General features: G+C 48.0%; 1 protein-coding gene and 1 pseudogene across 1 annotated transcript in view; one reads left to right on the plus strand and one right to left on the minus strand.

The window, feature by feature from the left end:
- The window catches only part of Sptb (spectrin beta, erythrocytic), a 119,025-nt gene that overhangs the window by 47,657 nt on the left and 52,959 nt on the right, over positions 1 to 18,409 (minus strand). The window contains exons 3-6 of the mRNA XM_060387689.1: positions 3,566 to 3,717; positions 1,851 to 2,024; positions 912 to 1,003; positions 223 to 303 (exon numbers count right to left, since the gene is read on the minus strand). Of these exons, the coding sequence (XP_060243672.1) occupies positions 223 to 303; positions 912 to 1,003; positions 1,851 to 2,024; positions 3,566 to 3,717 (499 nt within the window). The remainder of the gene's footprint in view (positions 1 to 222; positions 304 to 911; positions 1,004 to 1,850; positions 2,025 to 3,565; positions 3,718 to 18,409) is intronic.
- On the plus strand, positions 10,398 to 10,921 carry LOC110547769 (cystatin-B-like; annotated as a pseudogene).

Consider the following 18,409-nt stretch of genomic DNA (forward strand, 5'->3'; position numbering starts at 1 on the left):
AGATGTAGGGAGTTGGGAAGTCGAGCAAAGTGAGACTCGGGGAGCAAGAGACAGGGGGAGCTGCTAGCAGCAGCTTGGAAGGAAGGGAGCATCAGTGGGAACGGAAGTAGAGGGAATCAGGAGTGTGAGAGAAGGCCGAGGGTAGAAGCAGCAACTCGACTCCCTGGCCTTTAGTTAAGCGCAAAGCATGGAATCCTCGATGGGCGCCAGGGAGCCCCTTACCGGTGTTTATGTATCAGGGCATTGAAGGCCAGGCCGTCCTTCCAGCTGGAGGTGAAGTTGGTGACGTTGACGTGGGGGTAGCTGCATCCGAGAGAAACGCATTAAGACTAAGAAACAAATTCTTCTGAGGTCCCAGACAAGTCTCTGAGGGGAGTGCTCACATTCCGGGAGGGGAATAGACCTGGCCCGTCATGAGCCGCTTCAACATAAAAGCATACAGCTAAGCCACGCAAAGGTATTCCCAACCCCCAACACCACGCACACCCCGAGAACTGTGGCTCATAACTCAACAGGTCCCAGGTACCAAAGGCAACTGTGGTAAGGAATCTTGAGTTTCGGGCCTTGGAGAATCAGGTCAGGACAGACTTGAGTCAGTTGTACCAAAGCTGCTACAGTTCTGGGGGACTGATATCCCTGTGGGTCGTAATCCCTTTGGGGGATCAAACAACCCTTGCACAGGATTTGCAGGTCAGATATCCTGCCTATCAGGTATCTACATTATGATTCATAACAGTAGCAAAATTAGTTAGGAAGCAGCAGTGAAAATAATTTATGCTTCATCACAACATGAGGAACTATATTAAAGTATTAGGAAGTATATAGTGTTAGAAAGGTTGAGAGCCACCCGTCTAGGGGAAGCAAGGGCTAATGAGGAACAGGGTAAAGGCAGGTTTTCAGGGCATACACACCCTGCCGTCTTCATCTGGCACCACAAGAGCAGAGCATCCTTGGCTGAGCGGGTCTCACGACCTTCTTGAGTTTGGACAACGATGTCCTGGATCTGAGAGTGGCGGAACAGGAAAAGGAAGAGTACATTTGTATCCGGCTCTACGCCTTCCTGCTTTCCTGGGAGAGTCCCTCTTCTTTGTCCCCCTTTTTATCTGCGGTACTCATCCCTACAAGGACCTCACGCTCTAAGGTCCTGGGTCTCAACTGCCTACTTCTCTGCCTCAGTCGACCAAAATGGCAGCGAGGTGGCACCCTATATCAGAGGGGACAATTTTAATCAGAGAGCTCTAACAGGAGTTTGGAACCGACAATAAGATGCTGAGATAGCGTCCTCTGAAGGTACAGACGGTACAACAACACGAATGTTGGGCAATATATGGCTAGCAGGCTGGTAAAGCACACTTCTGGGTATGGCTGTCAGGGTGTGTCCAAACGTTGCTAACTGAGGGAAGGAGACACACCTTGAGCGTGGACAGTGGTGCCTCCTATGGCAGAGGGGAAGGGCCAAGGCGAGAAGAGCCTTGAATTTCAGATGAGAAGATGTTTCTAGTTTAAAAAATATAAAGGTAGATTTTTTTTTCTTTTCCTTCCACGATTTTTGCCATTTCTGAACCAAATCATTTCAAAAGCTAACACACTAAGGGCAAAGGGCAACCTAGCTATAAGTTAACTTCTGTTTTCCTCTCAAAGGACTAGCTGGGCGGCTGTCCTGAGCTTTTGCACTTTGGGATGGTAAAGAAGGCAGGCCCTCCATCCCGGGATCACCGCTCCGTAGGGTGGGCGTCTAGCCTCCCTAGATGTACACAAACACACTCAGACACCACCTTCTAAGGTCCTCAGCTCCTGCCCGGCTTTGAGAGGTTCCCCCCTCCCCAGTGTCTTCGACCCACAGGGCCCACCTGGAACCGGAGGATGATGGTCCAGATGAGGCCCAGGACCAGGCGGTGGTTGCCATCCACGATGTCATGGGAGCCCATATTCTCCAGGTGCACGCGCTGCTCCTTGAGGAACTGCAGGGCTTTGTCCACGTTCTCCAGGCAGTGGATACGCATCTTGCCTTTGGTGGGCCTTGGCTAAGAGACAGCAATGGCCTCATGGGCATGGAGGGACTTCACGGTCACACCAGAGGTGGCCGAGACCTGTATCAGCTGATGTCATCAGCTCTGCCCTTCATCCTCCTGGACAAATTCCAGGTTCCACCGTCACTCCTGACACTTTTCTTTTTTTCCAACATTTATTTATTTATTTATTTATTTATTTATTTATTTATTTATTTTCATTTTTTATGTTTGCGGGTGTTTTGCCTGCAAATACATCAGGGTACCATGTGCATGCAGTGGCCACAGAGGCCAGAAAAAAGGCTGCCATATGGGCACTGGGGACTTAAATCCAGGTCCAGTGCTTAACTGCTGGGGCATCCTTCCAGCCCCTCCTCACTCACTTCAACTCTTTCCTCTTAGCAAAATTCAGAAGGTTCCTGAATCAAGCATTCAACCAGGCATCATCAGAGCCCTTCCGGGTCTGGCACAGCCTTCTGGGTGGCCGCTGCCTAACAAACTCAGTGACACAACAGAGAGCGAACTGAGTACTCTCTGTGCACCAGGCGCAGTTCTAAGAGCCACTCTCACTGCGAGTCCATGGTGGGAATGGGTTTTACATTGGTGATGGACAACAGCCTCATCCCCACCAAGTCTTCTTCCTCCTCTGAACGCCCCAGCCAGAACGATCATTATTAATGCTGGTGTGTGGGTAGGCGCGCATGTGTGCGTAGCTTTGAAGGTGTGTGTCAGAGGACAGCCTTGGGTGTCATTCTTCAGTCACTGTTCCCGGGAGCCCCAGGGATTCCCCTACACCCACCTCCCCAGTGCTGGATTACAAGAGCACACACCGCCACGCCCAGCTTCCCCTATGTGCCTCCTGAGGGCTGGACTCTACCAGCTCGGCCCATCTCTCCTAACTGTGTCTTTTGAAGGTAGCTCTTTCATGTGGAGTCTCAGTGTGAGCTGGGAGGCGAGAACCACAGCCAGGAGCTGAAAAGGTGGAAGAGGAACTTTCCATTCTAACTCCGAGGCTCTCTCAGCACCTCAGTCTACGCCAGGAGGAAGTGGAGGCAAAGAAGAGCCCGCCTGATAGGCTCAAGGTCACAAAGGTAGTGACGGAGCAGAGCGTACAAACATGGCGCTTGGCAGAGACAAGCGAGAGCCCCGCTCAGGTTTCCACTCAGATTGGACCTGGACCTGCGACAAAGCACACAGCAGCCTTTCCCTGACACTTTCCTCTCGGCTGCAAGAGGAATGCGAATTTCTCCAACAGCTCTTACATCTAGGCCCATAGATTCCAGCCCCAGATGCCCGGGGAGAAAGGCAAAGCTCTGCATAGCTTCTGGAATGAGCGTGAAGAATGGGAATGATAAGGGTGGAGATCTGGGAGGAAGTCAGAAAACCCAGTCAGCCTTCGACACTTGACATTATGAGAACTGCCGGGACCTCGAAGAGAACAGGGAAAAACCCGGTGAGCCGAGGGAACCCTCTGCGCTCCAGCAAACGCCCTTCCTGAAGAGGTGTGGATGGCATCAGCCATAGGCTGAGGGGCCTGGCGCAGAGGAGGGCCTTACCAGCATCTCTCCGGAGAGCACCTCCAGTAGCTTGATGAGCATGCGCCCATCCCGAAGGTCCTTGTAGAGATCGCTGATGCGGCAGGACACCCGTGCCAGGTGGGAGTTCACCCATTTCGTAAAGGTCTTCTTCTGAACAACCTCCCGCTCATCTGTGTGAGGAGAAGAGGCATGAGTGAGATGCCCAGGGCTCGGAGGGCCAGTGCGACCTGGAGCCGAAGGGCTTTACTGTAATTCTAATGTCATCCTTGCCTGGAGAGGAGGCTGTTGCAATCATCCCAACTTATTCCTGGGCGTCTATGCCAACCCTGGCAAGTCTGTCTCATCTGCCTCTCTATTCTCAGGAACCACAGGCCAACAGAACCAAGGTGGGCAATCACCACACTCCACCACCACCACCTCCATCATCACCGTCACCACACCACCTCCACCACCACCTCCACCACACCACGATCACCATCTCCACCTCCACCACCACGACCACCACCTCCACCACCACCTCCACCACCACGACCACCACCTCCATCATCACCGTCACCACACGACCTCCACCACCACCACCTCCACCACCACCTCCACCACCATGACCACCACCTCCATCATCACCGTCACCACACCACCTCCACCACCACCACCACCACCACCACCTCTATCTCCACCTCCACCTCCACCACCATGACCACCACCCTCTATACACTGTAGCAAAACACCCTGATTGAGCCACTTGTTTCCTAATGTCTGGCAGAAAATTCTATACTATTCTGCCATTGACTCAGATTTTGAATACCAGCTCATCCATCCATGCATGCATCCATCCATCCATCCATGCATCCATCCATCCATTCATCCATCCATGCATCCATCCATCCATCCATCCATCCATCCATCCATCCATCCATCCATCCCCTCTGCTTAGAATGCTCTTCTCCCACATGCCCTTCACTTGATCCCTATTTGTCCTTTACAGTTAGGGCAGATGGAATTCTCAGGGAGGCTTTTCTTGACTCAGGGCTCCCCATGTGTACTGTGATTCCTGAATTCTCAATGTTAAGCTTTAGCCGAATATATGTCTTTCCCACAAGACTGTGAGCTTGCAGACTGTGGGCTCAGGGGGCCCAGAGAACTCTCTCCATTCTCTCCAGGCCGTGGAGCTCGATGCCATGCAGGTATTCTATACTTGTGTCACTGGACCAGTGAAGCGTTTATTCCGTTCTGCTATGTGGCAGGCCTGTGCTAGGCCTGATGACACACTGCAAGTAAACAGTGATGGAGCATCCAGGCTAGGGCTTGAGAGAAGACAGACTGCACAAAAAAAAGGGGGATAAGAATGGCAGAGAGAAGTAGCAAGAAAGAGGAGGAAAAAAACCCACATGCTAGAAACAGCAGGAGAGAAGAAAACACAGTAAGGCCTTCATTGTTTGGTTCTGTGAACAGTGTGTGACCGTGGGCTCCCAGGCACTTGTGTCTGAAGATTAAGGGAAGGGCTTGAGGGCCTGTAGGATCCCTGGGGGGAGGGGAAGAGGAGAAAGAGGGAGGGAGACAGATAGACAGACAGACAGGACAGACACAGGAGGGAACATCAACACTGGGAGACGAGGCTAGCTGTGGGCTCAACTGAGTCCAAACCCTGGAAGGCTTGGCTTTTCAAATTATTACATATCAGGCTTAGCACAACAAAAAGAGGAGCTAAGCCAGTGCTGCCCCTGGGGCATGATGCTGGCCGCTTCCGAGGCCCACAGCATCGAATTCCTTCCTCCTTCGTGGCTGTTTTAGTATTAAGAACCCATCGTCTTTTTCTGTCTGTTCATCCATTCAAGAAATGCTCAACCATAAAGTGCTCAGCACTGAGTGGAAGTCAGAGGGAACTCAAGGACCGGTGGAGGGTCCCGATGCTGAGCAGACAGACTCTATGGGAAACGTGATGGGTGTGTGAGTCACATATAAACACTTCTAAAGTAGTTTAGAAGTAAATAAGCTTCCCATGAAATGGAGGAGCACTGTGCCAATTTTAAATAAATGTAAAACTTAAGTGTCATCCACTCATTCTGGGTGTCGGGGCCAAGGAAATCCCCAATGTGCCCTTCTGTCAACGGCAAATTAAAATGTTTTCTTGATTTCAAGAGATGCTTTAGCAATGTGTATATATTTAGCAATATGCACACACACACACACACACACACATAATGTTTTGATGACGTGCTGGACAATGCAGCTGTCTTTATTCTGGGGTATGCTAGGATTCAGCAGAGCCAACTACAACCCCACCCCATCCCCAAAGCCCTCCTTAGACCTGTTCCTTAAGTCTGAGGTAAAAAACCTTTGTCCAAGGGACTGGGGGTTTTAGCCACCATAGAGCTGAGGGCCCCCCAGAGCTAAGGTCCTCTTTTTGTTTCCTAAATGCCCTGCTCGTAAGAATCCAAAGCGTTCATTACATGGTGCTAAACCCTGTTTGTCTGTGCTTGGTGACAAATGAGGACATGCTTCCAGTTAGGGACACAGGAAGTAAATCCAGGTGGCTGGGCTGGCACACTGGTACCCAAGTCTCACAAGGAACCCCAAGCCCTCCTCAGTTTTCAACACACAGCGATGCCGGAGTTTCAGGCTCGGAGCATAGCAGATGGCCTCTTGGCTGCCTTAATCTAAGGGGAGGGGAGGATTACCCAGAATCCCTAGCACCGTGAAACACTTTGCAGTGTTGAGACACAGGAAAGATTCCGAGAGGCTAATGATGATCAAAAGCAGAGTAAGGGCCCAGGGGTGGGGATTAGTTTCCATTAGCTGATCACTCGGCTGCTGTGCACTGGCATGCTCAGCACATCCCTCCCCCAGGACCTAGACGCTCCTCAGGAGCCGTCTGAGTGCAGGAGAGGCCAGTGGCCCCGAGCCAGCGGCGATGGGGACCATGGTAGCATGATCAGGAAGAGAGGGGAGTGTGCATGAGGCCTGCTGTTCACCAGGGGCCCAACAATCTTAATATCTACCGAGGAGGAGGAGGAGGAGGAGGAGGAGGAGGAGGAGGAGGAGGAGGAGGAGGAGGAGGAGGAGGAGGAGGCTTCAGTTAGGCTCTGCAGGCCCCTTACCGCAGTACTTACTTCTGGGGGTGGAGGGGGGAGAGCACGGATGGGTTCATGACTCTCTAGCTTTGAAGCATGGCCTCTCCATTCCCCTCTGCTTCTCTTCCTTTCTCGCTCCTCCTTAACTCGGAGCCACACACATTCCCTCATGCATTAAGGCTGCCCTAGAAAATTCATCTTCTTCCCCATCAGGTCTGACCCAGAATTACTGTCAGGGTGTTGTGACAGGCGATCTCTCTCACAACTCCCTTTCAGAAGTTTGGCTTGAAGTGAAATCTACCCGTGATACTGAATCCCTCAGACATCCACCCGCTGACAAGCAAGGTTGTACATGAAAAGTGCCGGCACAAAGAAAGGTGTCGCCCTTCCACCACCGCTGTATACAAGGGACTGCCCCAGAGGTTATTGGGACATGAGAGGAATGGATCACACTCTCTCAGTACGGATCTGTTTCAAGAAAACAGACACAAACTCACCAGCAGTATGTTTTGCAGGCATATAAGAAATAAGTGCATTTTCACATGATTCTGACAGCTAATCAAGGTGATCAACTTGACTACATCTGGAATCAACTAAAACCTAAGCAGCTTAGTATGTCTGTGAGGGATTTTATTATCATTGTTGTTGTTGTTTTGTTTTTCGACACAGGGTTTCTCTGTGCAGCCTTGGCTGTCCTGGACTCACTTTGTAGACCAGGCTGGCCCCAAACTCTTAGAGATCTGCCTGCCTGTGCCTCTGGAGTGCTGGGATCAAAGGTGTGCACCGCTATGCCCAGCTGAGGGATTTTCTTGGTTAGTTCATTTGAGGCTGGGAGACTTTAAGTCCGGGCCACACCTTCTGGTGGCAGCCCACGTGGAAGGACAAGAAGGCTTTTGCTTCTTCGCCCACTTGCCCTCGCTCTCCCTGGCAAAGTAATCTATTCTGGTGGAGAGGCATTCCCTCACTGGTATTAGAAAGTACGTCAGGATTCCGATGCAGACTGAAGACCAGAAGCTGTCCAGAAATCCTCTAAGAATCCAGCCTCAGGTTGGGACTGCTGACCTTCAGTCTGCGGCCTGAACAGCCAGTGAATTGTCGACCCTCTGTTGGGAGACAGCCGTTGTTGGACTGCCCTGCCAGACTTCAGCCTGTGAGCCACTCTGATAAATGGCACGCTCACACGCGCACGCGCGCACACACTTCATTCTTGGACTAGTTACCAGATGAACAGCACCCAGCATAGATGCTCATGGGGTCAATGTGAAGAGGGGTCATCTTGACAACTGGAGTTGTCAAAAAGGTTTTCACGAAGAAAAGCAGTTTGGAAGGGCAACAGGGAGAGGAAATGAACCCAAGCAGACAGGGGTGGAAGGTTGTTCATAGGCTACTGAGTGGCTAGCTACAGGTGAGGAGAATATGTATAGAAAATGGGCTTTAAGTTAGACATGAAACTCTCTGGAATGAGAAGCTTAGAAATATAGACTAAAAGACCCTGGATTCCATTCCCAGATATCAAGAAGGCAAGAACCAGAACTGGGGCATGAGTGGGAATGAGAAGGAATGCCTTAATGTTTAAATTTAATTATCGAGACAAAAGGAACCAGGAAAGGTGTGGCAGGGTCATCCCAAAGTATTAATTTGCAAGGACCCTAGTGATAATAAAGAGACACAATGGTTCAGGTTACATCTTAGAATAAGTATTTAAAGTCTACATAGAGACAACCTTAAAAGACCCCACAGGTCTACTACAAAAGAAACTATGAGCAAATGGAAAACTCAAAATCACACAAACTTGGCATTATCATATGAAAAGTAGCCTTAGCAGTGAAGAAGAAACAGTCCTGACAAAGGTAGGCATTTAACATCTGATAAAAGTACGCTTCAAATATGTAAGAAAAAGAAAAGAGTGTTCAGTAAAAGTTTTTGCAAAGGCAGATGACCACTCAGGAAAAATTAAATCCATACTTCATACTCCAGGAAGAATTTTATTTGAATCAAAAACTGAAATGTACAAAATGAAACTACAAAAAAAAAAATACAGTACTCAATCATGGTAGAATAGTTGTTTAAAACAAGGCCGGTGAAGGGTCAGTATGACACCAAAGCCAGAAAATGGAAGACCGGAGCCTCAAAGGTATTGAAAGGTTTTGTGTGGGGATAGAACACTATGAGCAAGAACAAACTAATGGGGAGAAATGCCAGCCAGTGTATCACAGAGGTTAATTTGCTTCATTGTTGAAAAATATGCTGCTATATTCTGGATCTGGAATGCTCCTCAAATGTCCCTGCAGTAGAGGCTCAATCTAGTCTACAGCTTGCTGCTCCTCAAAGGCAGTGGAAACTTTAAGATGTGGGGCCCAGCAGGAGGCTTTCACAGCCTCCTGTGAATGAGGATGACCCTATATTTGAATTATTGGATCCCAGTTGGTGGCTCTCTGGAAAGCATTAAAAGGTGTAGCCTTGTAAAAGGAGGTGTGTCATACAGACCAAGCTTTGAGGTTTCAAAAGCCCAAGGCATTCCAGTTAGCTCTCTCTGCCTCCTACTTGTGGATAAGGAAGTCAACTCTCAGCTAATGCCCCAGCACCATGCTTGCTCACCTGCCTGCCCCCATGCTTCCTGCCATGATGATCACGGACTCTAACCCTCCCCAAGAAACTCTTCTCTAAGTTGCCTTGGCTACAGTATCTTAACAATAGAAACAGAACTAAGACAGGTATTGTTCTCAAAGGTGGTTATAGGACCCAATGTTCGTTCTCCCATCTTGCTCTTCCCAACTGCTTGTGTGTGCACCTAAATCTTGGCTGTGAGGCCAACAACTCCGATATACTATGTGCTTCCATAGAAGCACCTTACTAAAGGGACAAAGTAACACATTCGTTACATTTTTGGCTTCAAAACCTGTGAGCCTAACCTGTGAGCCAAAGTAAACCTTTTCTCCTTGGAGTGAGAGTTAGTTTGTTGCAGCAAAGATTCTAACTGAGCACAAATGTCTATAAGTTAAAAGAAAAATGATTAACAATGTAAACAAAGACTTAACAGGAAAAAAACTATAAAAGTCTTTCAAATATATAAAAAGCTATCCAAGATGCTTGTAGAAGTACAAATTACAAGCACACACATGAGGCTGAAGAGATGACTCATCAGTTAATAACACTTGCTTCTCTTGAAGAAGACCTGAGTTTGATTCCCAGCACCTCCACAGTGGCCCACAACTCTTTTTAGCTCCAGTTCCAGGGAATCCAATGCTTTCTTCTGACCTACAGGCACACATACGACATACACACATATAAACGAAGGCAAACCATTTATGTTGGGGGTTGGTCTGATGCTTGTATTTTGATGCTAATTACTGGCCCTCAAGATTTGGTTACTATCCTATCCTTGATGTGGAAAGCTGCCTAAGACATTCCTAATTGGTTAGTAAAAAAAAAAAAAAAAAGGCCTGTACCGGGGCAGGGTGGAAGGAAGTAGGCGTGGCTAAGGTTCCTGGGCTTTGGGAACAGGAGAACCATGGGAAGGAGATAGACAGATGGAAAGTGAGGAGGAAGGAGGATGCTATGATGGGTTAGTGTGGAGAAGAAACCATGTGGACTGGGAGGGAAGACCCCAAGAATGGCGAGGATGGAGGGAGCGATCCAGATGAAGGATAAGCAAGTACTTATAGGATTATGGATGAAAAGTAGCCCAGAGAAGAATGGTTAAGGCGGTTTTCTAGGGTAGGGACACCTAGGGCTCCCAGTTAGCTCTGTCCTTAGTTTCTCTGTCTGTACCCACCCAGCCCACTGCAGCCAAGATGATGTGTGGTGCGCCATCCGCCACGATGTCGGCCACGGCCGAGACGCAGGAGATCACCGACAAGGTGTAGACCCAGCTTGAAGAGAAAGAAAATCAGAAGTTTGATGTCTTTAAAGCCGTATCCTTCAAGAAACAGGTAGTGGTCGGCCTCAACATCTTCATCAAGGTTGATGTTGGTGATGAGAAATACATGCACCTGAGGGTATTCGAAGCCCTCCCTCATGAAAACAAGCCTTTGACCCTGTCTTCCTACCAGACCAACAAAGAAAAACATGATGAGCTGACCTACTTCTGATTCTACAGCCCCTTTGCCAAATACTTCATCTTTTCAATCTGTGTTTGGGACCACAAAGTTAAATACCTCTCTGTGATTGAGGGGATGGAGTTAAGCAGCTTCTTTTGTGATTCCAAAACTGCATTGTATTTTGTTTTCTTCCAAATAATTATTTTCAGAAAGCTGTATATGATCTCTCTCTAAATATATTATATATTTTTAGAGACTATAAAAATGGTTAAGGCGGATGACATTGGATGGGAGCTGGGAGCTGGATGGTGAGGTTATCAAGACTGCATCAGCGGAATCATTTGCCCAGCCCAAGGTGTTATAAGGCACTTATAAAATCTAACAGGTGTCTGTGTCTTATTGATTGTGATATTAGGTTAGATAATACCACCGTAATGATTATTGTTCTTATTGGAAAAGACAAGTGTGAGACAACACGGAAAATGTTTCTCTCAGATTTTAATTATCGTGGAATTGTTGGTAATTGTGTCAGGTAAAAGAGTGATATTAGGTTTAAATGGAAAATGTTCTTGTTTTTCAGAGACACAGACAAAGGTAATTAGCGGAAATGCTCACAGTGGTCTTTAATTTACTTCAAAGCAATTCAGCTCCCAACAAACAGACATATCAGTAACTAAAGGCCCCCAACACTAAATATGAATGGTGGTTTATTTTACCTTCACCCCTGATGTTTTCCTGTTTGGAATCTCTCAGATATAAAAGTAAAAAAAGCAAAAGAAAGGCACATAAAGACACATAGGCTTCACTTATCGGATGAAAAAAGGCCAGAAAGTCTGACCAAATAGGGCCCTGTGACACGTCAGGAACACAGCTCACACACGCTGCTGGAAAGCATTTAACTGGGCCGGCCTCTAGGAAAGGCAATTTGGCAAGGGTGATCCCAAATGCACATACTTTTCCTAGTGAGTCCATTTCTAGGAATTCATCCTACAGGAACACTCTGACATTTGCGACATCATGTAGCTTCAGGTTTGCTCACTGCAGTTTTGGAAATAGCCAAAGATTAGAAATAACCTAAACATACACAATTAGGCGACTAATTGTGTATGTTATTACACATTAAGAGTACATGCCCTTACAGTGGAAAAAACCAGTCAACTGCAACTAGAATGAAGAGACTTTCATGTAGCCATATAAAAGAATTTCAAGATACATTGGGTAAAATGTATAGGACTGTGCAAAACTTAAAAAAAAAAAAACAAACCACAAAGCTATGAAAAACCAATATCGACTCTATGTTTAAATATGCATAAAATATCCAGGGAAAGACACACAAGTTTTGGTTAACATTGTGACCCAGCTATTTCTTCTTCCCATGCCCACAAAATTCCTTGAGTGTTTCATGTCCTTTTTCCCTCTTCTCTATACGAAATGTCTCAAGACGAAGACTAGCCGTCTGGGAATACAGTGTTTGCTTCATGTGTGGGTTCCCGGGGTTCAAACTCTAGTCCCAAAACAAACAAAACGTAGAGAATGTTGGCCTGCATTACCAAGAGTGGGGTAATTTTATATTTTTTTTGGTTACATTAATGGGGATATCAAGAAGTTTACATAAAAAGCTTCAGTGACAAATATATTTCGTGGCAAAATTCAGGCTCTCGAGCCATATGCATAACATGGCTTTATAAATAAAAATAAATGAAGCTGGGTGGTAAGACAATAGGTGCTGTTTATTTTCTTCTTAATTGGCCATATAAATAGTTTCTACAATGACAAAAACATGTAAAAAAATTCTGCAATGAGCACGTATCACTTTTAATAAGAAATAACAGATGCCACAGAGAAGAGAGTAAAAGTTCCTAAGCCCTGAGAAATCAATAATAAAAATCTAAAAGGACACCCTTCCTGAAGGAGTCTGCATTATACCAGTTCAGGGCCTGACACTCTGGGCAAAATCAGCAGGATAGACAAGTGGAATAAGAGGCTGGCGGGGAGGCACAGGAGAGCATTGTGATTGGCTTATGGGGCATGCGCCTAGGCCAGGCCTGAAAACAAAGGCAAGCAGATTCCCAAAACTCAGGCTTTCTCTCCAGTTCAGTCCCCGGAAGCCAGGGCTTAGGCAACCGCAGGGAGTCAAGCTTTAGCTCCCATAAACCTGGGACACGGCTCAGAGAAACAGAAGCTCACCCTTTATACAGAGAAGCATAGAAGCAGACCCTTGGAGACGCTTCATTAACGGTATTGGTGGCGGCAAAGATTCTACTCTTGTTTATGTCTCTGGGGAGAAATTTCCCTTTCAACCAACTCACTCCTGCTCAAGGCCATTTCCCGGCCCTGAAGGACTCATGGTCTAGCTAGAGCCCAAGGGAGGGCGATGCAAGGTGACTACAAACCTGAAAACATAAGATGTAAGACTAAAGCACATAGAAATGGTAAGTTGAACGTGATAACGTTGGCTAACCAGCTTGGAGTAAATTAATGTCAAGGAAGACTGGAAAGCCATTAGAGTGATAATCTTCGTGATTTCTAACGAGAAGTGACAGAGTGTATTTTGTGAAAAACACTTAGAATTAACATAATAACACTTAGAATTATAAGTAACATTATAATACTTATATAATCCTGTATCTATAGGCATTAAGACAGCTTTACAATACATTAACAATGTCTTTAGTTCTCTATTTTTATCTTTTCTATGCAAAAATTTATTCTGATTAGTGAAGTGCTTAAAAGATACAAAAGTAATTGTCTGCCCACTTCATAGGGTAGTTGTGGGGACATAGGTAGTTGGGGATAAAGCATTTGGACGCAGACTCCCAGATGCCAGGAGTTGTTAGCATGTGTCTGGCACTCACTGGATGTAAGACTATGGAAGTTAAAATGGTCTAGGACACAGCCCCAGTCCAGGCAAGAATTTCTGGAGAACCTGGTGATTTGTTAAAAAGGCTGAATTCCCTTTCCCCAAGCCAGGACCCAAAGCTCCATCAATCCGGATAAAGCAGCACTCTGACCTTTGTTGATAATAAGTAGCTTCTCAAATAGGTTATCTGAGAGTCTGGAGCATCATCTAACTCAAGCTCAGAGTGGTCAGGCGAGGAACCAGAGGTCCACGGAGCAGAAAAGTGGCTGTACCAAGGTCATTCGACTATAGCATCAGGACAGAAAAAAATGCTACTGCCAGCAAGAATCACTTTCTCCCCACATACGGTGGCCTCCCTGGCTCAAGCAGCCATCTGCCCTTCCTCGGCTTCTACATGGCTTCCCCATACCTGCTGTTCCCACTAAATCGGAACGACCACCTCAAACCCAAACCCAACCACACCACTCCCCTGCTAAAAGAAGTCTGATGGGTGGGAGCAGTCTTGCTCCACAGCCCTCTACTGAAGGCCAGAGCTCCTACCCTGAGCTCTCTCCCTATAAACATTCAGTTTGCCACTCCTGTTGCAAACAGCCTTTCATCACCTTTTTTGAGGTCCCTGTTGCTTCTTTCCAGACTTCTCTATGGCCTCTAAGGCCTTCTGGGAGGTGACACCTACATGTCTCCTCTTCTTCTACCACTAACTTATGCTTGGACTCCGGCAAGCTTAATGGGTGAGTTATAAGCTATGGCTGATGTTAGAAATTTATACAGTTTCCAGGAAACCTTCCCCTTCCCAGTGTCCATTACAGTGTGTGTGTGTGTGTGTGTGTGTGTGTGTGTGTGTGTGCATGCGTGTGATTATCTGATCCTCTCTCACTTGACTGTAAGGTGATATTTCCTGGCTGATCCAGTTTCCAGCATATGAAAGCCAAAGTGTTGGCATATAAAGAGCCTCAGACTCTTCCTCCAGAAGCCTCCCTAACAATCTCTCTGACATGATAAAAAGAGAAAAATGAACAAAACGAACAGATGCTCTGAAAACAACACCCTTGGCACCTCTTCAGCCAGGCAACATGCAAGGGAGCCCTCAGGGAACCGGGGGTGGGAGATGGCTGCTCCTAGGAGGCCCGGCGTTAAAGTCTGCCCTTGGGAACGAAGCTGACAACCCACAGGAATGTCCCAGAGATGGAGGAGGCTATTAATGTGGCTCATTCAGACTGCATGGCATGGGGAGGGAGAAGCAGAATCTTATTATTAACCTCGCTGCATTAATATTTGATAAAGCGTCTTCACAATGATAGATAGTAGTCACCCACACGAGGCCAACATCCTGGATCTGCAAGGAGCCTCAAAAAAAAAACGATAAATAGCTTTCATCAAGAAAGGAGAGGGAGGCTGGGAGATAGTTCAGTCGGTACAGTGCTTGCCGTAGCAATGTAAGGACCCGAGTCGGGTCTCCGGAACTCGTGTAAAGAGGTCAGGCATGGCAACAGGCACATGGAATCACAGGTCTGGGAAGGTGGGCTCCTGAGGGCTCACTGGCTGGTCACACTTGCTGTGTGAGCTCCATAGCAAGTGAGAGAACCCGACTGGAAAATAAGGCGGAAGGGATCTAAAGGATGACACTCCCGGCAGACCACATGGCTCAGGCAGCATGGCACCCTTTCTCGTGGGCTTCCCGAGGAGGAATCGGGGAGCTTCCCCTGCACAGAATCTTGCGGGGGGGGGGGGGGCTCGGTTCCATCACTGCCCACCTCCAAGAGGAAGCTGCTGATCCAATTAGCTTTCTTCCTCTGAACATACATTAAAATGATTGCTGAGGAGTAGATAGTTATCAGAAGAGTATGTTTTCCCAGTATGTGGTTTCTGAATGTTTTGAAATCTGAGAAGACAAAACCAAACCAAACCAAACACACACACACACACACACACACACACACACACCTCAAAACCTTAGCCGCTGTCATTAGTGTCATAAGCTCTGAGATCACAGGTAGCTGGAGGGATGTTGGGACCATGAAGAATTGATGTCTTGGTGGCAGCTGCTTCTTCTGAGCCCACCAACGGGCCCCCATGAAGCAGCGGTTGCCCACCCACCGAGGTAAAATCGTGCTCCCTAGAGGAAATCAGATACCCTCCGGACACAAAGCCCTTTCTGCCTCCATAGGAACAACAGGAGCTTGACACCAGCCCAGCGGGGAAAGTAGCCTGAAGGGAGGGTCTTAAGACATATCTCTTAAGGAGACTCTGAAAACCATTGGCTACCAAGGTCAAGACAAACCCACCTCACCCTCTTTGGGGAACCCCAGGGGCAGCCATGGAGGAGCCAAGAGAGGTGGACTCTGAGGGCAGCCACCCTGAGGTTCTGATGGCGCATCTGCTAGTTACAGAGCCTAACCTCAGGCCTGGAACTGTGGGTCAGCTACAGTGTTCATCGGAGCAAAAGGTGCAGCCTGCTATGCACCCCCTCCCCCCACCAGCGTGGCCCTGTTACATTCTTTAAATTGTCACCACTCACTGTCACCGCTCAGCCTCATCCCACTGCTAGGAAGAAGATTATAAAAGGGAACACAGAAAGGAAGGCTGCCTCCCTTTTGAGGCATGCTGGATAGCCAAGGTAAAGGCAAAGTGAAGCCGGGCGCGTTACGCCATGCTCTTGTTTTAAAGGAGGGGCTCTGTCTAGTTTCTTCCTTAGTGACCGTTTCACTGGGCAATGCAGAAAGACAGACCGCGTCAGCCTTTTCTTCCTCACCGGCCCCTCAGGAGCCTCTGGACTGCTCTCTGTGCTGCAACCTTCGGGATGCATCTGTGTGCGTGGAAGGGCCGTAAATCATGTCAACCATGCGGTGAGTGGCATATGGGGTGGGGGATGCCACGCTGTGTGTCTGTGAGACAGGGGGAGTGGGAAGGAGAAAGGGTGTGGGAAGTCAGAGTCGGGAGGCGGGCACTGCACTGAGTTTCCTTCTGGGGACATCTCTGTGCTTCTTTCTTTCTGGTCAGCCTCTTCCACTGTCCACCTTTGTCCCCAGGTTTTGGCTTTTCAGCTGTTCCCCTCCTCTGACCCAGAGGGAGAAAGGTGGCAACATCAGAGACAGGCATCAAAGCCCGGTCAGGAGGAAGCCTCGAGGCTGCCCACCACTTAGCCTGGCAAATGCCGCCAGTCAGAGACAAATGATGAAAGGCCAAAATATGCTTGTTTTGTTTTCCAAGAAAGGGTTTCTCTGTGTAGCTCTGGCTGTCCTGGAACTTACTATTTAGAGCAGGCTGGCCTCGAACTCTCAGAGATCCGCCTGCCTCTGCCTCCCAAGCGCCGGTGTACACCACCGCCGCGACAAAATATGCTTACAGACCTGAGGAAAATATTCCTTCTGGACACCAGCATTTTACATCCACCCCCACCAAGGTCAAATGTGTCACCTCTGCAAGTTTTCTCCCCTGCCGCCACTTCACTTTAGTCAAGTCAAAAGTCACTGATTCTGGAGAGAGCTCAGGTTTGAATACACAAAGGCAGGGGACCCAGATGGTTTGTTTAGTTGGGCCTGGGGATTGCGCTGCAGAGACTGAGAAGATGGGAGCCCGTTAGCCTGAGGGTCACCAGGTGGAGGAGTACCAAGAGGGTCTGCCTTGCTGGGAAGAGCATCTGGCAAAGGTCATTACAGTCTGGTTTCCTGGGCCCCCGAGTGCTGGAGACAAAGCAAAGCTCCCCTACAGAGGTAGGACCCAGGGCCAAGATTTAGGGTAATTTCAGTAGTCCCAGGCTACCCAGACAGGGGGAGAGGGAAGAGGATCTGAGGACAGTGAGGGTAGGAGAGCCTCAGAGTCTGCTGGCTTTTTCTTCCAACCTCAGCTTCCGCAGGTAAAAGCAGAAGTGTGTTTGTGTGTGTGTGCGTGTGTGCGTGTGTGTGTGTGTGTGTGTGTGTGTGTGTGTGTGTGTGTGTGTAGGGGAAGAGTAATCAAGGAAGGAGAAACAGGCCAAGGTAACTGAGCCGGTGATCTTGGCATCTGAGATTGAGAAAGGACAGAAATTATTTATAGAGAGCTTTCTTGAGACCAATAAAATCCACCATCCACTGTTTTGTTTTTTGTTTTTATTATTGATCTTTCAATTTTTTTTTTCATAAACGTTAGCTTATTTGACCTTCACAACCTTGGGAAAGTACTGCTACCCACTCTATTAGCCCAGGGAGAAGACCTAGTGTTCTTCCATGGAGAGAGCAACAGAGGAAGAACTGGGATTCCAATCTAGATCTTGCAACATTTTCCTACACTCTAGACCTTCAGCAGCAGAAAGAAAATGGCAGCCCAACGGACCCAACCTCGAACGTGTGCCTGCAAAGCAGACTGCCATAAAGCAAGAAGAACGGGGGCAAAGCCGAGTGCGGTGGTGCACACCTGTAATCCTGGCACTCGGAGAGGCAGAGCCAGGCAGATCTCTGAGTTTGAGGCCAGCCTGGTCTACAAAGCAAGTTCAAGACAGCCAGGGCTGCACAGAGAAACCCTGTCTCGAAAACAACAACAAACCATGGGGCTGAATCCTTCTGGCCTTTAATACTCTTACAGGTGGATGTGCAGTGGACCGTGAGATATGATGACATCTAGCAGAGGCCCCACTTGCTGCTAGAAAGGGTGACCCCTGCCTGTCCTGCTAAGATGGCTCCAAAGACTACTGAAGGTGAAAATTTTGAGAAGTTAACACTGGAGACACCCCAGCCCTTCTGAGTTCCCAAATTACACACAGCCCTCAACCCCCAGCTCCTGGCTAATGCCCCCACAAACTACTCAGACTCACTGCGTATCATCTCCTTTACTCTTTCATTGCTATTTAATTTATGTGCCTTCCCCACAGTTTTTCTCCAGTTCCACTCATGCTAATTAATTATGAGCACAGTTC

The sequence above is a fragment of the Meriones unguiculatus genome, chromosome 7, assembly GCF_030254825.1.
Source record: "Meriones unguiculatus strain TT.TT164.6M chromosome 7, Bangor_MerUng_6.1, whole genome shotgun sequence".
Taxonomy (NCBI): domain Eukaryota; kingdom Metazoa; phylum Chordata; class Mammalia; order Rodentia; family Muridae; genus Meriones; species Meriones unguiculatus.